Source organism: Podarcis pityusensis, assembly GCF_964106645.2.
Source record: "Podarcis pityusensis genome assembly, chromosome: 6".
NCBI classification, from domain to species: domain Eukaryota; kingdom Metazoa; phylum Chordata; class Lepidosauria; order Squamata; family Lacertidae; genus Podarcis; species Podarcis pityusensis.
Window position 1 is genome coordinate 77062910 of NC_138030.1, and position 25429 is coordinate 77088338.

General features: G+C 40.2%; 1 protein-coding gene across 7 annotated transcripts in view; it reads right to left on the minus strand.

Annotated features, from left to right (window-relative positions):
• Positions 1-25429, minus strand: part of CDC14A (cell division cycle 14A) — a 95371-nt gene that overhangs the window by 37921 nt on the left and 32021 nt on the right. For 3 of the 7 annotated variants that reach the window (XM_081008654.1, XM_081008650.1, XM_081008653.1), the window contains 8 exons: positions 23890-23977; positions 21470-21700; positions 19705-19843; positions 15031-15193; positions 13459-13574; positions 12587-12634; positions 9052-9183; positions 8123-8447 (listed from right to left, as the gene is read on the minus strand). In XM_081008654.1, coding sequence (XP_080864780.1) covers positions 8123-8447; positions 9052-9183; positions 12587-12634; positions 13459-13574; positions 15031-15193; positions 19705-19843; positions 21470-21700; positions 23890-23977 — 1242 coding nt within the window. Of the gene's footprint in view, positions 1-1063; positions 3288-8122; positions 8448-9051; positions 9184-12586; positions 12635-13458; positions 13575-15030; positions 15194-19704; positions 19844-21469; positions 21701-23889; positions 23978-25429 lie in introns of those variants that run through there. The other 4 variants (XM_081008651.1, XM_081008656.1, XM_081008652.1 and 1 more) reach the window with 4 other exon arrangements.

The following is a 25429-nucleotide window of genomic DNA, read 5'->3' on the forward strand; positions in this document are numbered from 1 at the left end:
CACCCACACCCACACAGCTCAGTGTGTTGAGAAAGCAAAAAGGACCGAGTAGAAGCAGTAAAGAGGCTTCAAGCTGCTCTCTGGGTACCCACATCATCGGGGTAAGGTAAGCCATAATATGGCTTGCCATATACTGTCATGCGAACCGGGATGCTATGAGCAGACTGAAATGGCAAGGCATTGTTTGGGAATTCCATATAAACGTGCATATACACTACAAAATGTTGCTTTTGTTCTGATTGATGTCTGTTCCGCTTCAGCAGTAAAAAGTGGAAGTGGAAATGTGTGGGAACTTCTAAAATTTCTTTATTAATTTCAGGCCAGATAGCTATTCCCCAGGCCTTGCTTATACAGTGGTACCTCGGGTTAAGTACTTAATTTGCTCCGGAGGTCTGTTCTTAACCTGAAACTGTTCTTAACCTGAAGCACCACTTTAGCTAATGGAGCCTCCTGCTGCCGCTGCACCGCTGGAGCACGATTTCTGTTCTCATCCTGAAGCAGAGTTCTTAACCTGAAGCACTATTTCTGGGTTAGTGGAGTTGGCAACCTGAAGCGTATGTAACCTGAGGTACCACTGTACAGGGTTTTCTTATTCTCTATGAAGAAACACTCTCCACTTGCTCATGGCTAGCCTCCTGGAAGGTCTGCTGAATACCTTCCAGCTAACAGAGCAAGGGGACACCTTTGTACGTGATGCTAACATGTTTTTTTAGCACAGCAAGATTGAGAGGATGGTTTAAAACAAATGTGAATGCCTTAGGAGAGATGTTGACCACGGTTGGGAAGAAATAAGCTGGCCTCAATTGCAAGACCAGGAACAGGAAGACTGCGAGGGGTCCCTAAGACAAGGTTGCCACCAGAACAAGAAAGACCAGCATTCAAGAAATGAGCAGCGAGAGGAGTGGGTAGCTGCAAGAGCGAAAGAATCCACATTGACAGCTATTGTGAAGGAAGGCTTGAATTTGAGGGAAGGAGGTTTTAGATTCTAGGGGATCCTCAAAATACATTTCACAAAACTGAAGTATTGGGTGCACCAGCACTTGATTAAAACAAAGAAATTAAGTTGTGCATAATTTTTACTTTTATTATCTATTAGCGTTTATTATTTCTACATTGCAAAAATAGTACATCTTTCTAGTAACATAAGCTAGTAACAAAATACATGTCAAACTTTATAGAGGTAGAATTACCTTAGAATCTGCCTATCGCTTACTCATATACAGTACATTTTATGTACATATGATAAAAAAATATTGAATTCAGTGATTAAACCAGCTTCAGTCAAGAAGAATTTATCCATCATAATTAGGACTATTTCCCTTCAAAATAATGATTTATTTTTAAAAAAAATCTCATTAGTAATTATCTCTCCTTGATAGGACCAAAAAATACATTCCTGGGGCGGTGGCCTGGTTTAGACAACCGTATCTTGGTTTAAATAAGAGAACTGGAAAACTATAGTTACCAGGTTTGCAACAAGCCGGGAAATTAAATCAACTTCAAACCTTGATTTAATATCCCAATTTCTTCTGAAACTATTGCTCATAAATTTTCTGGTTTGGCTGAAATAGGAAATTATGGTTAGAGGTTTCTGGGTTTGATTGTTTGCCCTGTGAAGAGATGAGCGATGGGGCTGCATATGAATGCAAAAGTTTTGTTCTTATCTTGGCCAATTAGGCTGAGATGTGATTGTTTGAACATGACCAAGGAGTGCAGAGGTTTCTTCTTCACATAATATGAATTGTAAGTGAAATAAACGTTACCATTTCACTTTCACAATTACTGCACTCTGAGCGACACTGACAATACTGCAGTTATTTCAGAACTAATTTTGAAGGGTTATGGTGAAGACCTACAATAGCATTGTTTGAAATAGTTCCGTGATTAAATTGAACTGGGAAAGAGACATGAGCGAAAAGCAACAGCATTTACCGGTATAGTAAGTAGGACAGCATGACTGAACATGGAAGGAGTAAAACACAAAGAGGGGCATAGTTTTAACAGTGAATCTGCAATCCATAGTGAAAACGTGCAACTCCTGCCTCCATGTCTAAATATGCAGCGACAAAATCTTTGCAACTATTACAAATTCAGACAGTACATGTCTTCTGTGCTATGCACACTTTGCTCACTATACATAGATGGATATTTCATCCTGGCTTTGCATTCTGATACAGTACAGTTTCTAGAACTGAATTATACAGAAAAGGAAAATACAGAAAGGCAAGGCTCTAAAGAACAGAACGTCTTTGCAGAACAAACTACTGGGCTGAAAATGTTAACAAGGTAACATACTAATTATTTATTTAAAAATTACTTTCCCTTTCCATGGAAAAGACACTTAATTAAGGATGCTAGAACAGGCCTGCTTCATAGGCATTCTATATCCCTTTGAAAAAATGTCCATTTCAAACATTAGCATTTTCAAAGCCAAAGCAATGAGGCTGATATTAACTTTCTTCCCACTATTAAAAATTATTTGTAATACTGTAGCCACAGTGCATGAAAATAAAATCAGCAAGCAGCTCTGTTCGCAACGGCCAGGTTCAAGAGATATGAACAGGAGGCTTCCAAATAGGCACATAGATTTTTTAGTTCCCCTCTTCTGACACCTTGTTGCATGCTGCAGAAGTTGAAGGGCCCTCTGAGATGCAGCAACCCACAAGGCTGAGGTGGGGGCAGGCTGCCCCTTATCAGCAAACCCATTCCCCTCCAGGTGTACACAGCAGTGGTTTTCACCCATTGCTTCCTCTGGGTGCTGGCTAATGTTTGAAATGTAAAACAAGACATTTAAAAATACACACAGTTTTGGAGGGATTAAAAAAGTGAAGCTTAAATCAAAATATAGCCTATGTTTACACAATTTATAGATATTTATATACACACAAAATATTTTCCTCAATATATATTTATATATATTTATATATATATATATACTTATATACACACATTATAATAACACTGTTATCGAGAACCATAATTACAAATATATTGCTAAAATCCATTAGAAATATTCTCCATTTTAAAATCTTGCATCTATACACAAAATTGTACTAGTCGTAAGTTTTAACTTCAGTGCGTTCGTAGTAGTCACTAACTGAAGTCTCTAGGTAATTCAGAGATTTTGGTGTCTTTAGCTCTAATCGTGTGTGAAGAGGTCTCGTCCCCTTGGGCTGGTTGTTTTCCCCTCAATATTGCTCTTCTTGAAGAGAACCGAATTTTAAGAATTGTCCAGCTTTCACCGAAGCAACAAGGCTTTAGTACTGAACATATTCAGACTGAAGGGACTGTGCAGGTGAGAAACAAAAACTAGTGTTAAGATTCAGTTAAGAGACACAGTGAGGTTCGATTAACAATCAACTTTTCCATATCAAACAAGCATGTCATTATGATTATTTTTGTTCTAAAAACAAAACAAAAACACTGACTAGAGAGATCTGGGGCATGGCCAGGAAGCAAAGTTAATACACTCACACTATGAGAAATCCAGTACAAATGGACATCTGGAGGAGTAAAAGGGAAATGGTAAAATCAGGTTTCCCAAATGTCTGCTAGCTGCGGCACACCCCTATTTAAAATGGGAGGCACGCTCGGGCCTTTACAACCAGGCAAGTTTACATTTAGAGCCGTGCTTCCCAAACTTAGGTCTCCACCTGTTTTTGGACTACAAATCAGATCATCCTAGTTAGCTGGACCAGTGGTCAGGGATGATGGGAATTGTAGTTCAGTATCCAAGTTTGGGAAACACCAATTTGGAGTGTGAAAGAGGGAGAATTACCCGCCCTCAGAGGAATCTACTTCCTGGTGTTTCTCTGCAAGAGTCTCTGATCTGGCCTTTCCTCCTTTATATCAGGAAGGAGGCGACCCCAGTAGAGAGACTCATGCAGACACACAAGGGACATTCTTCCTTGAGGACGCTAATTTTGATGTGGTTTTGTATCAGCTGCAGCCATGCAGAGACAGCAAAAATTAACAGTAAGATTGGGCTGGAAAAGCACTTCAGCTAATAGGACCTTTTAAATAAGGACTCTTTCCTGTAATGTATAGTGTGTCCCACAAAAACCAACGGAACTACTATAGCAAACTTCTTTTATGTTATGGTAATTAAAGATGAATGTTAAATTATGAGGAATAGAAATGTGTTTTTCTTTTTTCTTTTTGGCAGCTGACGAATCTTCAGAGACCCACTTTGTTCCACAGTACTCCACGTTTTCATTGTTGCTACCAATTAAGAATTCTCGCTGCCTTTTGCATTAAGTGCTTTAAAACAAAAGGCGCAGTCATAATCACCTCTAAAATTCATCTCCGTAAAGAAAGTGGCAAGATGAAATTGCAGTAATTTGTAGTTTAATCGCATTCACTTTAGCTTCAACAATGAAAAACGCCCTTCAGGTTTTAACTTTGTTCAGGAAGTGAGCGTAGCATGGCTAACTTGTGTTGAAATAGCAGCACACTTTAAAGCACAATGAAACATTTTAGCTATACATCTTAGAAAAGGGGAAGGAGCAGTAGGAAGTACAAATGAGAATGAATAGTACTGCAAGCAGCAAAGATGGATGGGGGAGAAAGTTAGCAGAGTTAAGAGCAAGCCATAAAATTGCATTCCGTAGTTAGTGTATATTGCATGCCGGTATTTGTATTAACAAAGCCCTGTGAACGCTGAGAAGAGAAAGTGGATTTCAAAGGGCCACTTTTGAAACCCTGCTCATTCTTGCAACTGGCACAAATATTATCCACGACACTGCTCATCGTTTGTCCCAAACCTAAGCTCACTTACCTGGCAGTAAGCTCCAGTGAAGTCAATGGGACTTACCTCCAGGTAAATATGTTAGAAGAAACCCTTCCAGCCACATGCCAGCTAAGACAGATAACACCGAAAAGACCTCGTTCAATTGCAGGAGTAACTTTACTAAGACATCTAAGCAGGGAGAAAGCTGTACGCAAGCCTCTGCAGGTTTATAATGGTCCATAGGTCAGTGTAGTAAGTGTCAACTATAAGAACTGTCAACTATCAATACTCGCATCCTGCTGCTCTACTGCTTCTCCCATCATTGTGTTTACTTGTTTGAATAACATTTCTGGATTAAGGTAAAAACAAAAACCCTTACACAGTAGAATATGCTCCATGTTATCAGAACAAGCCCAGATTCTTCTCTCCATTTGGTTATGCATGTGTGTATGCACCTATATAAAGAGACATGCTCCCCATCGTTCAGTAGTAATCAAAGCCGCTGGTGGAAAGTCGTATCTGTTATCACAGAAATGGCTGCTGGCAGGCTGCGTGCTGAACCCATGTAAATAACCACGTGAAGAAAATGTGCAGACACTCAATGTTTGAACCAGCCTTGACTTGTGCTGCGTATTCACAGCGCTGAAGCCAGTCTCTGCCCATTTGACAGAAGAAAAAACGAACATAGCAATACACCCAACGTGTAAATTTCTGAATACGGCACAAGCAATGAAGAATTAAAATGTCAAAGTTTTGCTTTGTGGTTTCTGTATTGGGGAAGATTTTTCTATTTTGGAACTCAAAATGCCCATCTTGCCTTCCTTATCTTCTTTGTAGCAATAATAATAAAAAAAACTTTCTACAGTGGAGCCTCAGGTTACATTGCCTCCGGCTTATGTCACCCTTGGCTTGAGACCGGCGCAAACCCGGAAGTACCGGAACGGGTTACTTCCAGGTTCGCGCCGTTTGCACATGTGCAGAAGCGCTAAATCACGCACACGCGCAGACGTGACGCTTTGGGTTGCATTGTTTTCGGGCTGTGGTGGGGCCTCCGGAACGGATCCCTGCCGTAACCCAAGGTTCCACTGTATATGCTTTTGAGATTTTTCAGAGACTTTCATAAGGATGAGCTAAGCCAGCTTTTACTCAGATGAAGGGAGCAAAAAAGGATACAGACCCCAGGAGGACTCAATTTTTGGCAGTGTATTTGTTGCATCTACACTTTCCCTCCAAATAACTTTGCTATTTCCAAGTCTAAGTGACGTTGATTAGAAGTATAGCAAGGCACTTATGATTAAAATCAACGTTTTGACACAGTACATTTGTTTTTGACTTTCTTGCCAACAGGTGCAGGCCCTAAACTGCTTCTCTAATGTTGTATTTTCCTAAAGTGTGTGCCATTCTGCCATCATGCTATCAAGCAGGCTGCTATGTACAGTCAGAACTAATCTAATCTTATGTCTGCAGATCCCCCAATATGAAATGTAATCTACCTATTATAGCCCGCTGTGCAACAAAAGGGAAGAGCTATTAAGATACATTCCTGGCTATATAATCAATTTGCATTAAACAAGAGATGTTTCTGAGCAAGATAAATAAAAGCCAAGAACTGTCATTAAATATAAAAAGCAATATGTATGGCCTACAGCCCAATTCAGTATTAAATGCATTCAGTATGGCCTGCAGCCCAATTCAAACCTATCTCTTCCCCCTCCCCATCCAATTCTTAACTTTCTTTTGTCTCAATCTGCACTTAGTGGCAGACAGAGAGTGGAGGATGAATGTACCTAACAGGGCTACCATGATTTTGAGTAGCCACAACTGTATTGTTTTTCAGTAACATGGCAGCTATAGAGACCCTACCAGATTTCTTTGCACACCATTATTCATGGGAATCATACTGTAAGTAAACTGTGACAAATTAGTTGTCCGATCCACTCTTGTTTGTTAAGAATCACTGGCAATGCATATATCAGCTCTCATCCTTTGCACAAAAGGATGCAATATATATATATATATATATATATATATATATATATATATTCCCTTCCACCTTTCTACCAAACTCAAACATTCAGGAGATTTAGCACAAGCCTCTGCTACAGAATAATATTCCAAAATGTAATTTAGAACACCTGCAGCTTAAGGTAGTATATGCCAGGAAAAAAGCACTGAGAAATGGTCTGCTTCAGCCATGGTGCCTTCCTTTTATAACACCTTAAAACTGCTGACATTTTAGGGTGTTTTATACAATGTTCTGACACAAGAAACTAAATTAAAAACAAATGCACTTTTTTATATTAAACTGCCACAGACACTTCTTGCAATAAACTTCTGGGATTACAATATTATTTCCAAAGAGAAAAAAATTACAGGTTTTTTATCCCTAAGTGAAGCAAGACGCTGGATGCTCTCAAGAGCACCGTCACAAATTTTCAGGAACAAATTAATATGAAGAAACCCAATTCTCAGTTCTGGGAAGCAGGTTTCCACACTAACCTCAAATGACCTTTATGACAGATAATTCATGCCAAAGCAGCTGAAGGTGCTGGTTTTGGCTTCAGATACTGCGGTATTCACTAATAGTCGCAATAATTCTGCAGCCTGATCCTAGGCACTGCTGGGCTGGACCATTAAACAGTATTCAAAGAAGTCAAGGGGGGAGTTAAAGAAAGGGTTTTAAAAATAAAAATAAAAATTGCAGCACATACAATTTGAGGTAGATTATGGAATGTAAAAGAAACACATATTGGCTTTTCTTTCTGAAACCTTCAAAAATATAATGAAAGTATGTCAAATACTATACATTAATAGTATGTACTTAAGTTATCTGCACATTTCATTCACACATAGGAAAAAGGCACCATAAAGATGAAAAGTTTTAGAAGATATAAAAATAGGGAAGCTTGTTTTTAGGGCAAGTAAAAGACTTCCATTGTTTTAGTCCATTACATCGTTTTACAAATTGGGCCGATTCTTTTATAATGGTGAGAACGCTACGCCCTATTTAACTTTGTTTATGCTACCTTTAAATACATCTAATGACTCAGGAAGACCTCACACTGTCAGGTGAGGTTCAGGTTTTCAGAGTTTTACTATGAATGATTTGAAATGGATAGATTAATGCAAGAATGATACACTCATGGAAGACGTTAGAGAGTTAAAAGAATCTGCTTTTTAGAGCAAACGTTGAAGAAGCAGAAGTACAGAGCAGCTTATCGGTTTGGCTTAGAGGAAATGGCAAAGGTGAAAAGATCTGCATGTCCTAGGTAAGAAAAAAAGACCAGAAACAGAGATCTAGAATGGTTAGAAACCCTTTTGAGAGAGAGAGAGCTCAGGCTTAAGGGAGATTCTGCCGGGTTCCTGGGAGGGCTGCTTTGGCTGTGAACTTACAGGAATTGAGCGACTCAGGTATCTTGCCGGAGAAGCAGCGAGCCCCGTAAAGGATCTGTAGGTGCTGTACTCGTCTGTCAGGACGCTGGGAGAATTGGCATAGCTGTTGAGGTTGGTAGCGCTACTGCCGCTCCTGTTGTACATGTTGTTGTTCTGCTCATGGTAATTTCTGGCAGGCAGGTGCGCGCTGCCATTCAAGTGACTGCAGATTTGGTTTACAGAATAACCTGTCCTAGAGGACGATGATGTCAATTTGCTCTCGGCATCATCTGAAGCGGCATACAGGTTCCCTAGAGAACTGGCTAGCCTGGAGTTTATGGAAATGCTGAACGGAAAACACATGCGGGGTAAAAACACACACACACACAAAATGTACATAACGTGATGGTTAATGCAAGGCATATTTATAAAAGGTACTAAGGGGGAGGAAACAACAAAAGAACCTTTGTCACAAAATTAAGTGATGGTGATACACAGCTTCATTCTCTCCTGTAAGGCAAGTGATGAAGCAACCATCAAAAAGGCCTGGAATTGTAAGTGAAGACCATCCCCAAAGCCATGCGTAAGAGATGACCATGGATATTTGGAATTTCCAAGCTCCTGGCTGATTCATTTGCCATTTATCTATTTCTTGGTTCTATAAACAGCTGAAAAGTGCTGGGTGGGGGGGGGGGACTCTGTAGAAACCCCTGCATGTGGATATTTTAATACAGGGCCCTCTCAGTATCACAGCCACAGTTGCATTAGTACTCAAGGCCACTTGTTCAGACTATCAGACTAATTTACCACAATCAGGAGTCCAATCACAAAGACCAAGATGCGAATCTATGAAACTGAGATCCATTTCCCCCTCCAAAAAAACTTGATATTGCCCTTCCTTTATACCTCCCCACCCCGCAAAGGAAAAGATAGACTAGAGTAAGGCATACCTTTTAAAATTTGGGCTTGAGGAGGAGTGAGAACTTCTGCTTATTCTCTTCGCTGCAGGTGATGTAGCAGCGGCCACTTTGGAGGACTTCAAAGGAGATACAGATCCCTGAGAGATAGATGCGGTATTCAGTCTAAAAGAAGAAAAAGAAGAACAACAAAAGTATGTTTTAATCATTTAGACAGAAGCATCTCGCATCTCTAACATTTTGAGAAACGCAATCTTAATACTTAGGCTACCTATTGGTAGGATTGAAACTACTGAGGACGTCATCTGGGGATTTGGGATATAGTGACCCCAGTATATTGATAAGATGCAGATTATCTTTTCCCAGAGTTCCATCAAATCCCAGGGAGGCAGTGGAAACACCACTCTAGTCGTCTGAGGTTAGCGATGGTCAGCAAACAAACAAACTAGCCTGGTGAGATGGAAACACTGAAGACTGTTATATGCATGCCTATTCATGCAAAGTGCTGTGCCCTGAATACTCAGGTCTCCAGTCTGGATGTACTCTTAGATGCTGTGCATTTTTGGATGTCTGGGTGGCAACAGTGACCAGAAATGAATTTCACCAGCTTTGTGTGACTGGCAAGCCATGACATCAAAATGGTAAGAGTGGTAATGAGCTCTCCATGAGGCTGCCTTTAAGATGGCTTGGAAACTACAGATGGGTTTCACAGAATGAAGCTGCCAGGATGTTAATGTGGGCAGATTGCTGGTTCTTACCTACTATCTTCCTAGAGAAGTCTGGCTTGCTCTTGCTCTTTTCAGAGCCAGAAAAAAGAGGTACTTTTCTGGTGGGCATTTGATGCTGCCTAGCCACCAGGTTTCAATTGTGCGGCACTTGCTGTTATTCACCTGAGTTTCCGCTGTGCTTTCACATTTTTTTTAACACTGTTTATTTTATTGTTTCAATTTTTTATGCAAAATTGTAATTTTCCCCAGTGCTTTTGTTGAATTGAAAAAAAGGGGGGTATAAAATATTTCTATACAGAAATAAAACAAAAATAAACTTTTTGGGATGAAGGGGCACACAGAATTCATGTAGCATGCATCCATGGAAATTCAACCCCATCCCTAATTTTCAGGATGTTGGGTTTTTTCATTATCTAACTGTAAAGGAAACTGCTCACAGAGATAATCTGAATCATGAAGAGCCACCCAAGTGAATACAGTGGTGCCCCGCAAGACCAATGCCTCGCAAGACGAAAAACTCGCTAGACGAAAGGGTTTTCCGTTTTTTGAGCTGCTTCGCAAGACGAATTTCCCTATGGGCTTGCTTCGCAAGACGAAAACGTCTTGCAAGTTTGTTTCCTTTTTCGTAAAACCATTAATACCCGGGGTGCATTGCTTGAAGAGGTGCAGTTGCGACTTGACTTCGAGGAGCAACTCATAGCACGCGGTGTGGTAGCCTTTTTTGCGGTTTTTGAAGACTTTGGTGATTTTTGAAGCTTTTCCAAAACTTCTTTTGCAGCCATTTGGTAAGTTAAACTTTTAAAACTTTTTTGGGGGTTTTTGGATTTTGGGTTGGGGTGTTTGGAATTCAAGGACTTGGTGTTGGGGAGGGGTTTGCAAGAATCTGGAAGCTTGTGTGTTTTTTTCTGAATTTTTATGATTTTCTGTGACCATTGGGCCACTCTGCTGTTTTTTAAAAAAAAAATCTGGATTTGAATTTCTGTGTGGTGGGTGGCTGGGGGAACAGTTGAGGAGGGGTTTGCAAGAATCTGGAAGCTTGTGTGGTTTTTTTCTGAATATTTATGATTTTCTGTGACCATTGGGCCACTCTGCTGTTTTTTTAAAAAAATTCTGGATTTGAATTTCTGTGTGGTGGTTGGCTGGGGGAACAGTTGAGGAGGGGTTTGCAAGAATCTGGAAGCTTGTGTGGTTTTTTCTGAATGTTTATGATTTTCTGTGACCATTGGGCCACTCTGCTGTTTTTTTTAAAAAAATTCTGGATTTGAATTTCTGTGTGGTGGGTGGCTGGGGGAACAGTTGAGGAGGGGGTTCTTCAGCAAGAAGCAAAGAGTGGAAGAGGAACCTTCTTCGAGTTGTCCCCCAGAGTTTTAGAAAATGTACTGTACACTTTGTTGATTTTTAAATGTTTTTCTGTCATGTTTAGAAACTTAATTTATTGTTCCTTCAATTTTTGTAATGCTCTTTACAGTATGTGTGACTTTAAAGAGCACTTAGTAAACTCTTGTTGTACCAAATTTGGCTTTGTTTGGACTTTTTTTGACCATAGGAACGCATTAATTGAATTTCAATGCATTCCTATAGGATTTCGTGCTTCGCAAGACGAAAAATTCGCTAGACGAAAAAACTCGCAGAACGAATTAATTTCGTCTTGCGAGGCACCACTGTATATTACAATGTATGGAGCAGGCTTCAGAGCTGGGGTGGGAAACCTCTGGCATTCCAGATGTTGCTGCATTCCCAACTCTCAGCCCCAGCCAGCATGGCCAGGGATCAGGGATACTGTGGTACCTCGGGTTAAGAACTTAATTCGTTCTGGAGGTCTGTTCTTAACCTGAAACTGTTCTCCCCCCCCCCCTTTTATTGATTTTCCCAAAAAGTTTTTTTGACAAACAAACAAACAAACATAAATCTCAACCGTATTTAAGCCAAACTTAATAACATTGTTAAGTGACTTCCTCGTATCCCCCTGATTGGATTTCATTGTATATCATTTTAAGAGTTTTCCAAAACCAATATTCTTATAAAATTAACTTCATCACTTAACATCTTTCTTTCTTTACAATTCAACATTAAACATATTAATTCATCACATTAACCTGAAACTGTTCTTAACCAGAAGCACCACTTTAGCTAATGGGGCCTCCTGCTGCCACTGTGCTGCCGCTGCACGATTTCTGTTCTCATCCTGAAGCAAAGTTCTTAACCCGAGGTAATATTTCTGGGTTAGCGGAGTCTGTAACCTGAAGCGTATGTAACCCGAGGTACCACTGTAATGGGAATTGTATTCCAGTAATAAGTGGAGGGCCACGGATTAGCGAACCCTGCTTTAGAGATTTGGTTTCAATTACCACATCACTGCAAAGACTCACATTCAGAAGTCCACACTTATCTGTGTGGAGGAATGCATTTAAAGCCATTAAGCAGATGAGTCAGGGCAGCTTTCTGAATACACATTTTGCTCGCTGGAATGATGCTCAAAGTCACTTTCAGTGTGGGATAATTTTAAGAGAACGAAAAGTTTATATACATATTTACTTGTGAGTCAGACACAAGAATGGATAAGCGACATTCCCGACATTTAACATACCCACGGCAGGCTCACAAGGAGAAGTAGGTATAAAATATGTCCCACTACAAAAGGCTGTTAACGGGAGCGAATTCCAACAACAGTTCTCTGAGCAAGAATCGTGTTATGAGAAGCGGCTCTAACACACACAACTTACAGGGACAATCACTTTTAAGTGAGAGGGCGAGGGAGAAACGGGACGTTTCAAGATCTGCCAAAAAGTCAGTGAAAATATAATCCAAATTGCTTCTCTGTGAACTATGGAAATAAGTACCTGAAAGGCTGGGACCTGGATCTGGAGTGCAGTTTCATATCCTCAAGCCTAGAAAATCAATGGCATTTTAAATCAAACGTATTCCCACTATACAGCCAAACCTAAAATCCTTAAAATATATACAGTATAACTAATTAAAGAACCAACAAGAATACTACATATTGATGAAATAGGAGTTTACTAATATACAAAGTACCAGGCTGTTCACCACATTTCTCTCTCAATCCGGAAACTGATTCCCAAAAAGGAAAGGAAATGAAAAACAATTTTACCCATGCTCAGGAAGATTGGGATCTTGTCCAATGTCCCTGAGGAGGGAGCTCAACAGGGCATGTGTCTGCACTAAGAAGGCCCTCAATCTCATGCTGTACCCCTCAGATAGTGACCACCCAAAGCAGGGCCTCCTTCAACAGTCTTAAGGCACAGAGAGCCACATTCGGAAGGAAGACACAGCCTTTCATGGACAAGGTCCGAGGTTCAGTCCCTGGCATCTCAAGTAAAAACAAAAGGATCAGGTAGCAGGTGATTAGACGCCTCTTCCTGAATCCTAGATAGATGTTGCAGAGTAAGAATGTGGGTGGGCCACATTCATACACGAAGTTACATTTCTTCAGGTAACTCAGAATCTGACTTCTATGAAATGTTTTAAGCCTCTTTTCCCATTAAAACTAACATCTTTAGACAAAGAGCTGTCCCCTGCCTCTTGCCCCACGTCCTGGGAATGTTGTTGTCAAAGTCTAGATAGGCGTCGTTGTCCAAAGTAACAAATCTTTTAGTGCCAGACCTGTGAAATTAGGTGTTTTAAAGTATTGGTGGAATACCACCTGCTAATCTAGATAGCTCCCCGAACATGAGAACTGTGAATGGGTCACCTAAGAGTTCCCGTTGTAGCTGAACGTGGCTGCCTCCGAAGTTTTAAGGCACGAAGTTTGTCCCCCTGTGTCATGCCATTCTTGATTTCCTGCTCTGAAGTGTCTTCCAATTCATTCTGGAAAATAGGTACAGTTCAACAAAATTAAGGAGATTCAAAATAGGATTGTGTTTTTTTGTTTTACTTTACCTGGGGCCCAATCCTTTGAAGGCAATTTACCTTTCCTTCTTCTGCCATATTGTTTTGGGCCCATTATCAACTACACAGATAACCCACAGGCTCAAGTTGCCATTTCCCACAAAGCCCTCCCAGGGTGCGCTGTCCACAACAGAGATATTTCACACATAAGCAGCTGAGTGCATCTTATCTAACAGGTTGGAATTTAAAAGTTGATGACCAGTGGTTTGAGAGGAGATATTCTAGCTCAGGCACAGTCAAACTCAGCTCTCCAGATGTTTTGGGACTACAATTCCCATCATCCCTGACCACTGGTCCTGTTAGCTAGGGATCACGGGAGTTGTAGTCCCAAAATATCTGGAGGGCCGAGTTTGCCTATGCCTGCTCTAGCTCAAATTATAAAAGCAAAGCTACACGTGCCCTCAGGCAACTTTGGATTTATCCTGTTCCAGGTTCTAAGATGGACAAAGGCCAAAAGCACAATGTAGTGCCGTCACGTCAGTTAGCACAAGCAAGGTTGGACATAAGGTTGCCACATCCGCATTTTGCTTTCTCTCCATTCCAACATACCTTGCGTTGTTGGGGGGGGGGGGCATTAGCTTGCAATTAACCTGAATGCCAACCAATGTGCTAACACTGAAACACATTTGGACAATCGTTCCTGGCTTCATAAGTTGTAGTTCCCAAGCTGGGGCCAGGTGCTCTTCCATGCTGGCTTCACAATGAACATCTTGGCTTGTATTCCAGTTATGACTGAGCCTGGAAACTTGAACTTACTGTCAGTGAGAGACCAGGATATAATGTGAGGGCACTGAAGGTGGTATCTAATGTTTGCCATACTCAGAGTAGACCTGTTGAAATAGTTTGGGTCTGTTAATCCCAATGAGCCTACTCTGAGTAAAGCTTTGTTGGCTGCAATCCTTAGCATATATATCATGGAGTAACATAATAGTTAAGAGGCCTACTCCAGGATGTAGTTTGGGGAAAGAATGCTGGGACCCATGACACTTGGGCTGCTGGGGTCCTCAGGAAACTGTTGTCTCCCACACTATTTCATTTCAATATGAGGGCACCGGAGAGGTCAGTTGGGGATTTACGGTTAATTGTCAGTGTACACTGATGATGTTCATCTATTCTAAGAACTAGTCTTAGACATGCTCTCTCTCAGTCTTCTTGCACATACCTCCCCCGGTGTACTATAGCAATAATAATACTCAACAGTTTTTACAGGAGTAAAATATATGAAGTTATTTGAGAACCTGTGAAGTGCTTTGAACACACAAGAGTGAGATAGATGGATAAAAGACATATATCAAGCATTATTATATTTCAAAAACTACTCCATTGCAGATTTTCTACTTGGGATATTAAGGAGATAATTCCAGTGAAATTTTACCTCTACATATTTATCCAAATTACTTTCTATTTTATTCAAAGTCCCACTGATGGAAATGTCATCCAAGCCAGACAGAATTCTGCTCATGCTGTCTTCATCTACTAATCTTGGTTTCTGTTTGGATCGGAAGAGGTCACCTTGGAGCCATAACATCGACTGCTTTCTATTTAACAGTGAAAAAAGGGCAAAATTAGTTCCAGCAAAATGCATGTCAGAGTCACAGTATAAACAACTATTAATTTCTAAAAATATTTAAGACTTCTTTGCAGAGTAGCCCCAGGGTAGAGTACAGTAAAATAGGACTTTCAACTTGGTTACACATACTGTAGCATTGGAAATCATTCATTATAGTATACATAACTTTATTTTAAATAATTTTATCTGGAAGTCTCTTTTGGGTGTTCTTGCTTTTTCAGACGTTTGATTGGGAAAGTTTATCATAACCAGGAAAAAAAATCAATTCTAATATACTGCATTACAAAATTGTGAAAATTTTATTTTATTGTGTTGTTAAATGTTCATTTTAAATAAGCTTTTAAATATTTTCATGAAATGAACTGATGAAAATATAAATATGTTCAATTGATGCACATATAAACAGGATGCATCTAAAAAAAGTAGTTACTTTGTGTGACCATTGCCTTTTTCTTCACTTATGAAAAATAATGTAGCTGGGTGTTGCTGGTTGTTTTTTTTAACTTTGTTATGCTAAATTTTACTGATTTCCTCCACAAGCAATTTCCCCCCCTGCAGTTTTGCTTAGTAGAACGAAGTGTGACAACTCTGGAAGTGAGCCAAAAGAAATAGCATTATCCACATACTTTGACTCAGAGAAAAGCTCCCACAGGGAGGTTACATAACTGGTGAATAGGTCAGGATTAGAAAGATGGGGTGGGGGGGGAGTTATTTCTGCTTAGAGTGAGGAAGTCGATATCCAGTATAATTAAGTGTGATCTGAGATTATACTGCTGATGATGAAAGCCATTAACTCTTGAAATAACATGCTGGGAATCTGTGTCACATATGAACAAAGATTAAGAGGTGAAATATATGTTATCCTTTCTCCTAAGTATCAAGGAAGCTTTTGTTTCTCCTTTAGATTATCTTATTCATACATTGCAAAGTGCATGTGAACAACTGTTTACAATTATTTCCCAGCATTTATTTGTTAGGAGGCTAACTGTCCAGAAGTAACGCTTGGAGTATTTTGGGCAACTGAAAAACACAATCTAAAAGAACAGAGACCCTGAACAGTTCAAGCTCCTTTGCACCCTGCTTCTGCAATGACATCCTTTTTACTCTAAACAGCACAGTTCTTACAGGGAAGGTTAGGACTCCAGTCTAGCAATTTGCATGTTCATTGATGAGCTTCGATATCAACACAGAGCTTCATGCAAGGAAAGAATTTTGTGTTCTTCTCAGATGTACAGGACACAATTGAAAAAAAGAATGCAAGGAAGTTTTCTTGACACTAATGAGAAAACATGGGTTCTTCACCTGGACCTGAACATTATTGTTCAGGCTTTCCTACTGAAAACTAAAATATGTTCTAGCAGGTTTCAAATGCTTTCGAGTGCTATTCTTCTGTCTCACATAGGGATCCAGGGACTGCAAAGGTGAGAAAGTTATCACTACAAAAAGAACTGGGACTCAATGCGTTTAACCTTTTAAATCCCAAAGTTAGGGAATATGTGCCTTTTGGAACAGCCAGGAATACAGAACTCCCTGTGTCAAAAGCATTATTTTCTATAAACTACAAAACAGTGGCAGTATGAATTAGGAGCATCGTTCACTGTTGTTTTATGATGTTTGTTCTAGATAGTTATTTGTGTCAAAGCATTAAAAACGGAACTTTTTTTTAATAAAAAAACCTCCCTGAAAAGAGCCAAAATTCCAACAGTGAATCATCGCTTTGTGAGAAAGCAACTTTTGTTCATCTCTGGCATTTAAACTTGCGACCTTTAGCAAAGAGGATAAACTCTGAAACCTCTTTCTCAGACGATTTGCCAATGTGCTCATGTGGTCATTCTCGGATGTTAAAACGCCTACATTATGTCTTGCTAATATCAATATGCCCTCAGCTTTCCTAGCTCTGCACCTTTCAGTAACCAGTACATTTCCGAGCACAATTCAAAGTGTTGGTGCTGACCTTTAAAGCCCTAAACAGCACTCGGCACAGTATACCTGAAGGAGAGTCTCCACTGGACACTGAAGTCCAGCTCCAAGGGCCTTCTGGCGGTTCCCTGCCTGCGAGAAGTGAAGTTACAGGGAATCGGGCAGAGGGCCTTCTCGGTAGTGGCGCCCACCTTGTGGAACGCCCTCCCATCAGATGTCAAGGAGATAAAGAACAATCTGACTTTTAGAAGACATCTGAAGGCAGCCCTGTTTAGGGAGGTTTTTAATGTTTGATCTTTTATCGTATTTTTAATCTTCTGTTCGAAGCCACCCAGAGTGGCTGGGGAAACCCAGCAAGATGGGCGGAGTATTAATAATGATAATAATTTGTTGTTGTTGTTGTTGTTGTTGTTATATAATCAGAGGTGGGATTAATCCTGTCAGATAACTGGATACCACATAACAATATCTAGCATATTCTGCTTAATTACTGTTGGGCTGTAAATAGTGACTTATTCCCAGGGGAAATGGCCATAAAAATGCTGGTGGTAAACTTTTCTCAGCCAAAGGGCTGCTTCATCCCCTCATGGGCAAACTTCTGGGGCTACATACCAGTGATATGCGGGGCCAGATGTAAAGGTGGGCAGATCAATGGATGTGACTCTTTCCTTTTGTACAACAGGTTACATTCCAGCCATGTGAAAGTTGGAGGTTGACATATACCTAGACTACCAAAGTCTCCTTCCTCCTTTCTGGGCAAGCAAGGGAAATGATCACAGTTCAAGGACACATTCCAGCCAGGCAAATGTACCGGGGGCAAGAGAAGAGTCCAGAGGGCCAAACTGAGAGAGTCAAGGAATGGCCACATTTGGCCTGGGGTTGCCCACCGTCACATTAAGCTGCATCTTGCAAATGAGTGCCTAGCTAATGTAGGGGGCCTATATATGCATTAGTCAAGTGAAGCAGATTCAAGACAAGGCTAAGATAATTGTCAACGGTTCCATGAATGGGAGGTGGGGCTGAAAAGTCCTCTCACAGCTAATCAGTTGTTGTAACAAGGTTACACAGACTAGGAATGGGAGGCAACGCCATTACATCTTCCAATTGCGCTGTCTGTGCAAGCCAGACGGAATGATACCCCCTTCTCCGCCCTCCATGTACTCTTATGGCGGTTCTCCCAATTCCACAGATCCAATTTCAGGGAGCATATGGGGAGGGGAGGGAGGGAGGGAGGGAGGGAGCCCCATGGAGCAAGCAGAAGTTGTTGTGCAGGGTTCAGCCCTTGGAGCTAGTTAGGTGAGTCCTACCCCTTATGTATGGGGCCGCAGGGCAAGAGACTCGTCATAGAGGACAAGTTCAGATTGTTTCTCAACTTTAAGCTAGAGCGAGTGAGAGAGGGGCTTCAGGTGACTGCGCCACCCCCAGAAATGCAACCTCAATGCCACTGATGCCACAGAGAAGGGTAAGGGGACATTCCATATACATACAAATTAGTTTTCTTTGGAGAGTTAGAGACTGTGTAGCACCTATTTATTTAAAAGATGTGTAGATTACCCTTCGGAAAACAAAATGCAGCATGCAGCATTAAAACACGAATACATTTTTTAAAAAAATATAGCTCTGTGTTAACCTTTACCCTTGGGCGATGCATTGCAGTGTGTGTGTGTTTTAGCATGTGTGGGTTTCATCAGTAATGTGGCATGTATGTGTGAGGGATAAATACAATGATGGAGAATGTGTGGCATGGAATCAGAACCTTGCTGACACATTTCCCTGACCAGCTACAATATTTAGCGCCACTACGACTTCATTACCAAATGCATCACTATCACAACTACAAATCCCCTAAGGCAACTCAGATGGCCAATCTATCATCTGAAGTGGGTAGCCCTACTACTTCTTGTTGGTTTTCTTTTCTATGGGTACTACGGCTTGAGTGCATCCAGAAAATATATTTTAGATCTTTCCTCCCTCTTCAAGAACACATAGGAGAAAAGGGCCAGTATTCCACTTTGAAAGAAGTTACGTGCATTCATGACAGAATTGTAAGTACATCCTGATACCTTAATTCATACAATTCATACGAATTGTAGAGTTGGAAGGGACCATGAGGGTCATGTAGTCCAACCCCCTGCAATGCATGAATCTTTTGCCCGATGCGGGACTCGAACCCATGACCCGAAGATTAAGAGTCTCATGTTCTACCGACTGAGCTGTCTGTGGTTATCAACAAAGATATCACATTACAAATGCACACAAAATACTGACTCACTATGCTCAGCCAAAAAGTCACGCAGGAGGATTAAAGTACTTTACAACTTCTTAACCCATGCCCTGAAGCTACAATAGCCATCATACTCTGCGTAACACAATAAATCGGAGCTGTAATAAATTAGAGTACAGAGCAGGAATCGTACTCGCAATTTCAGCCGAGAGAATTCTAAGAAAGTCACTGAATAATCTGGCATTCATGCAGCAGACTTGCTAAGCTCTACAGAGAGGGGAAAGTGTCTGGTGTGGAACAGCAAATTATATGATTAACAGAGGTGTCATACTTACTCTTCAAGGAAGTGCTGCTGGGGTCCAATAATAGAACCTGGCCTGCACATTCGTATCCAGGCAATGGCTTCAGAATGTGTGAATCTATAGTGCTTCATTATATAACAGGCTATCAGTGTTCCTGTTCTTCCTAGCCCAGCTACAGTGAGAACATGGGGTGGGAAAGAGACATAAAATTGATGTTAGGTACAGAACTACACGCGTTTAAGAATATCAACGAATTCCTCTAAATGTGTGATATTTCATAAAACTTGTTTCCTTGTACCATGTGCTAATGTTTTACAAAAGAACATTACTGAAGTCTATTTTAAACATCAGGAATCCATCGTAGTACAAACATCCTGCTAGATCCCACAGAGCCCTGCTAATTCCTGTCTTAACCTCCACTGCCCTTTCTATTCCTGCTCTGGGTAAATCTACTGAACAAAGGTATACTGCTTTGCTGCGCAAGTCAAACTGAAGGCGTATGCAAAAAGTGAAACTATATGTGATGTTTGCCACAGAGGCGTCACACAAAAAGGTATTACCTTGTCAAGGTCTCCCTTCCCTTTTAATGGGAAAGACCATTTATTTACATGGTGTGAAGATTTTGGGACATGGGAGTATTTCTGTCACACATCATTAGCTGCCACTACTGTGGCTGCTCATAGCTGGAGGATGCCACAGTACAGGGTGACACTGAATCTGCATTTATTCCGCTACATTTCTGATTCATTCTCAGTGTACCTCCATCCTAAGCATTCTTTTTTTTTTTTTAATGGTTTATTAGAGCTGCCCCACCCCATCCCACCCCAAACATGTTTAGTGCAAGATTTACTAGGATTTCAGCACCTAATGAAAAAGCCACCAACACAGCTGATCTTCATCGCCTCAGCTAGCAGTTTATGATTTCCTGGGGATGCATTTATATCCAGAATGTGTTTTTTAGGGTTGTGAATTCAGGATCATGAGAATTGCACAGGCACATGCTGCAATGAAGAAGCCAAGGTAATCTTCAGCTAACAGAGCACTGCAACAATTGGTGTCCAGTGCTGTTACCTCTCCAGGTACTTTCATTAGCTTAGTATATGGCTCCTGTGAAATGTATTTTATTAGTTTTAACCCTGGTCAGCCTGAGAGGCTGAGACAGAAATAGTTTTGTTCTGGAATAGTTTGTTCCAGTTCAAAAGAAACACTGATATTTTCCCTTCAGAAGACAGTAGGGAAAATGAATCTCTAGGATGGTTGTGGGCCCAAGAACAGAAGCTGACTGGCTTTTTAAAAGAAAATGAACAAAAGCCAAAAAAGCACCTTGCCCTCTGCTTTCAGCTAATTAATAAGAAAGAAGGAGCACAGAGAGAGGAAAGGGCAACACTATACTTTTACATCCCTGCTTTCCAAATAAAAATCGTTTCAGCTGAGCAGAGCACAGCACACCATAGACAAATGGCGAAATTTATCACTGCTATCCCAACAGCATAAGAACAGTAATTTCTATGTCTACAAGATAATTTTTAAAAATATTGAAAAGACACGCTTCACTAAAAAGAGAGGCAATAGCATCACTCAGTGGAATAAAATAGGGTCTGCATTAAAAACAGTGGGAACCATTATGAAATTTCTGCTCAAAATCACAATCGAAGCTTTTCATAATTTAGACTATTTTACCCAACACAGCATTTTTAAAATTAAGATCGGAGGATGCTATTTTCAAACCTGGTTATTTATTCCTCTTCGTGCCAGAATACAATACCACTGAATTGCTTTTCCTTTTGGAAGAACTCACCTTTACAATGCACAGCTATGGCACCTTCTGCTTCCTCAGAGATGGTCAAGAACTGCTGCAATATACTGTCACTCGGCGTGCTTCCGTCTATGAAGAACAGGTCGTAGTGGTCAAACCCACCATCTGTGAAACGCTTTGCCTCATAAATCTTCTTGTTGAGTCTTATGACAGTTGTTATGTTGTGCTTCCTGAAATATGGGAAATAGGCTTCCGGTGCGTGGAGAGGGTAGCCTGTAACATGAAGAGCGAGAATGCCTGGCTGTTTGTATACGACCTCCAAAAACTTCCTAGTGGTACAGACAACAACTACAACACCAGACTTTAAACACTTATTGTTTAAAAATGAACATTACTAATGTAATCAGCATAGTGTAAAAAGAAAGCAAACGTTACTAAGAAAATATGTGCAAATATACAAAGTTGAGTGGCCTAAAATTGTAGTCAATAAACTTTCAGTCACAGAACCTTTGTCTGCACAACGCATTAAACCAAATATAGCTTAGTGAGACTGTGCAAATGTTCACTGCTTTGGTCTTTCCTTGGAGATAGATATACGTAGATATAGATATATAGATATAATCTGCTGTGTTGCCATAGTCAAGGTTGCCCTAGCATGTTGGTGTTATGCACTCTCACCTAACTATGAGGTGTAGCCATGAACAAATCTTGGTTTATAGCTCATGGTTGGTGTGTAGACAGCCATGAGTCTTTGCTCAGATGTCATGCTAAGCCAAACCTTGGCCTATCTTCATGAAGCAGAAAATACCGAGGAGGAGCAAAGAATCTACAAGCTCATTCCTGGGAGCCTGCACAGTATTGCTAAGCCTGTAACAGTGACATGTGAACAAGGAACAAACTAATGATATTAGCTAACGTTGCAAGAAGCTGAACAACTAACAGGGTAGAAGAATGAGTGCAAAAACCCCTTCTTCAATTAGATGTAGACCAGAATGCAGCATTCTTGCATCTTCCTCATCACCATGAAAATGACTTGATTAAAGCAAGCATTAACACAAAACTCTCCAGGTATCTGTATATTAGAGTAGAACATTTACAGCTGTGTGGGATACAACAACTAATGTATTTTCTATTTCTTCCCTCAGCTAACTCAGCAAGTCAGCAACACATTGAAATATGCATGCTCTTCCTTTCTGTGCTGCCCCCCACAGTTTCCTTTTTATATAGCTTTTGAAGATATGCTTTATAGTTCAGTAGCTACCAAACTGATAAGAGCTATGGCTTGTTTAAAGAAAGCAGAACAAATTTAAGGCTAGATACAAGAGTCTGAGATACAAGAATATCCTAGGGCAATTCTTAATAGCAAGATGTTCCCTGTGCTTAAATCGGGCATCAAAAGGAAAACGATTTACAACAAAAAAAGTGCCCAGCCACTTGAGTTTGGATTTTTGCTTTTTTTGCTTTTAGGAATAAAACATTCATTCTGAACAGGAGAATAGAAAACCAGCATATTGGTCTAAAAGAAGTGAGTATTATTTTAGCCAGTACAGTATCTAAAACAGGGAATAATGCCACTGTATAGGTTTCACTCTAGATTAGAATCATAGGGTATGTATTCATGAAGTCCTCAGTCTGCCATACTGTATGCCTGGACTCCACTGGCAGAGACCTCATAGGAAGGCCGATCATTCTGCCCCAGAATCTGCCTCATTGGCAATAAAGAATTCATATTTTATGTAGCGTGTTCAAACATAACCTTAGGAATCCTTACAACTATCTAAGTCCATTATCTAGGTATTATAGATGCTGGGCTAGTCCCTCCAACCGTCCTGCCTTCATTTTCAACTCTTATGTTTAATAGTCCTCATAGGCAGTGCCTGTCTTCTCCCCAGATGTTAGCTTTGTAGGTCGTTTTTAATTAAACTTGTAGTTCATGCAAATTGCCAGTTTTAAGAATGAAAGAAGGAAGGTTCATCGTCTTCCCCACTTATAAGCTATTTTCATCTAAAGATAATTATATTTTTTTAAAAAATGCAGACATGAAACAATGTTCATTTGGCCTCTATGGGTACTTCCAGACAACAGCTCAATAGCACAAATGGGTCTCTGGCAACAGGTTGGGTTTTTAAAAAACGTATTTGATCTTCCACAGAAAAGGTTAAATAAGGAGGGTCAATACTGATACTAACGGCAGCATGTAGTTGCTGTAAAAAGCTTGTGCACATGAGCTTACATTAAACACCCATTTGGACGCACCCTTGTAGCTTTTTAACACATCCACACAACTATTGTTTCCACAAACAGCATGGTGTTCTCCAAAGGGGTGCATACAATGTTCCTGTGCATACAGCAAGGTCACAATATCTACTTTTCACACATGTGAATCAATGGATCACAGTCAATTTACTAGTCATGCAAAATACAGACAATTCTACAAAAAAAAGACAGGGAAAAACAGATACCATTTTCTATTTTGGTCTTTGGATGTGGTCCACTAAATGCCAAAAATTTCCCCGGGACGATCCAGTTGAAGTCACCATTTTCAACTCGCTAGTGAAAACAAAAGCAGAGACTTAGAAAAATATTTATCTTCACAATAGTTTTTGAACAACATCCTCTTCTGCAAAGCTTTTGAAAATTCATTTGTTGTCTGCTCATAAGAGAGAGCTGTATTGACATTGTACAGTTTACCTGCTTGCAATATCTACTTGGAAAGATTTGTCAGTTTGCTCAAATTTTACCCAAAGCACTTCTTCCAGGACCAAAGAAGTGTATCAATCTCTTTTCCTCCAGTTAAGAGCGGCAATTGAAGTCTGTGACATGATTAAGACTTTCAAAACTAATCTTTAAGGGAAGACAAATTAAGGCCAATTAGCTTTGTTTTGTTTTTTTAATGTGGTAAATACAAGCTTCTTGCCAACTATCACTTTCATGCTTCAGCCTCTTATTATGCCAAGTGTGAAGCAGAGATGAAGATGAGGTGTGTGTCAGCTGAAGTCATCAGGTAGGATACAAATGGAACAAGCATGCTGGATACCGTTCATCCCCAATAGCTTCCATTTTAAACCTAGATGTTGAGAGTACCACAATAATGTATGAAAGCCACTTCATGTTCCTTTTTAAAGTGCACACTTAATAAAATCTTAATTTTACAGGTATACTTGCAACAGAGACAGGGTTGGCTGTGGTAGTTCACTGCTGTGTATTTTGTAAAACACTCCTCTATTTTACATACACACAAACAGAATTCCAAGGTCATCAATAGGCCTAGGCATATTTAATTGGGTGCAGACGGCAGATTTAAGGGAAGTGAGTAACAGGGTCCAGGATCCAAGGAACTGCATGTGGAACTAGGTTCATGAGCCCACTGTGGCTTTAAGACTTGCTTTTCTAGCAACTGCAAGCACCTATGCTGAATAGCAAGTTATTTTTGAAAGAGAGGATGTCATAGGGCATGCAAAATTAAAAAGAATTCCAGAACTCAGCTAGGTGTGTCCAAGCCCCCTCTTGTAAGGCCTTAAGCAGCTCTTTTGTTTTAGTGTTATTATGCATTTTTGTATTCTCATTTTTTATTTTTCTGTTGCTAACCGCCCTGAGATCTTCAGCTGAAGAGCGGCACACACATTTTATAATTATTATTATTAATTCTTTAGATCCTGGCCAGTGTGTTTGCTTAGATACAGCATGAAGCTAAATCTCTGTAAGCATTAAAAATAAGTGACACTGTCATTCTTAGCAATTTGTATTGAGATGAAATGAAGGCAGCAAATTTTAAATGAAAAAGTTTATATAGAAAGGATTCAAAATTAATTTTTTTTGAAGGACAAGAGGTGGTGCTTCTGGAAGCATCAGGTTTTTTTAAAAAAACTTAACCCCAAAGTTAATATTTAACAAGTAGTGCAAGCATTTCACAATACGACCATTGGTTAATCCACCTACCTACTCTTCCTGTTGGAAAAACTTGACCAGACATGTTCTAAATACACATTCTCAAGTACGCTC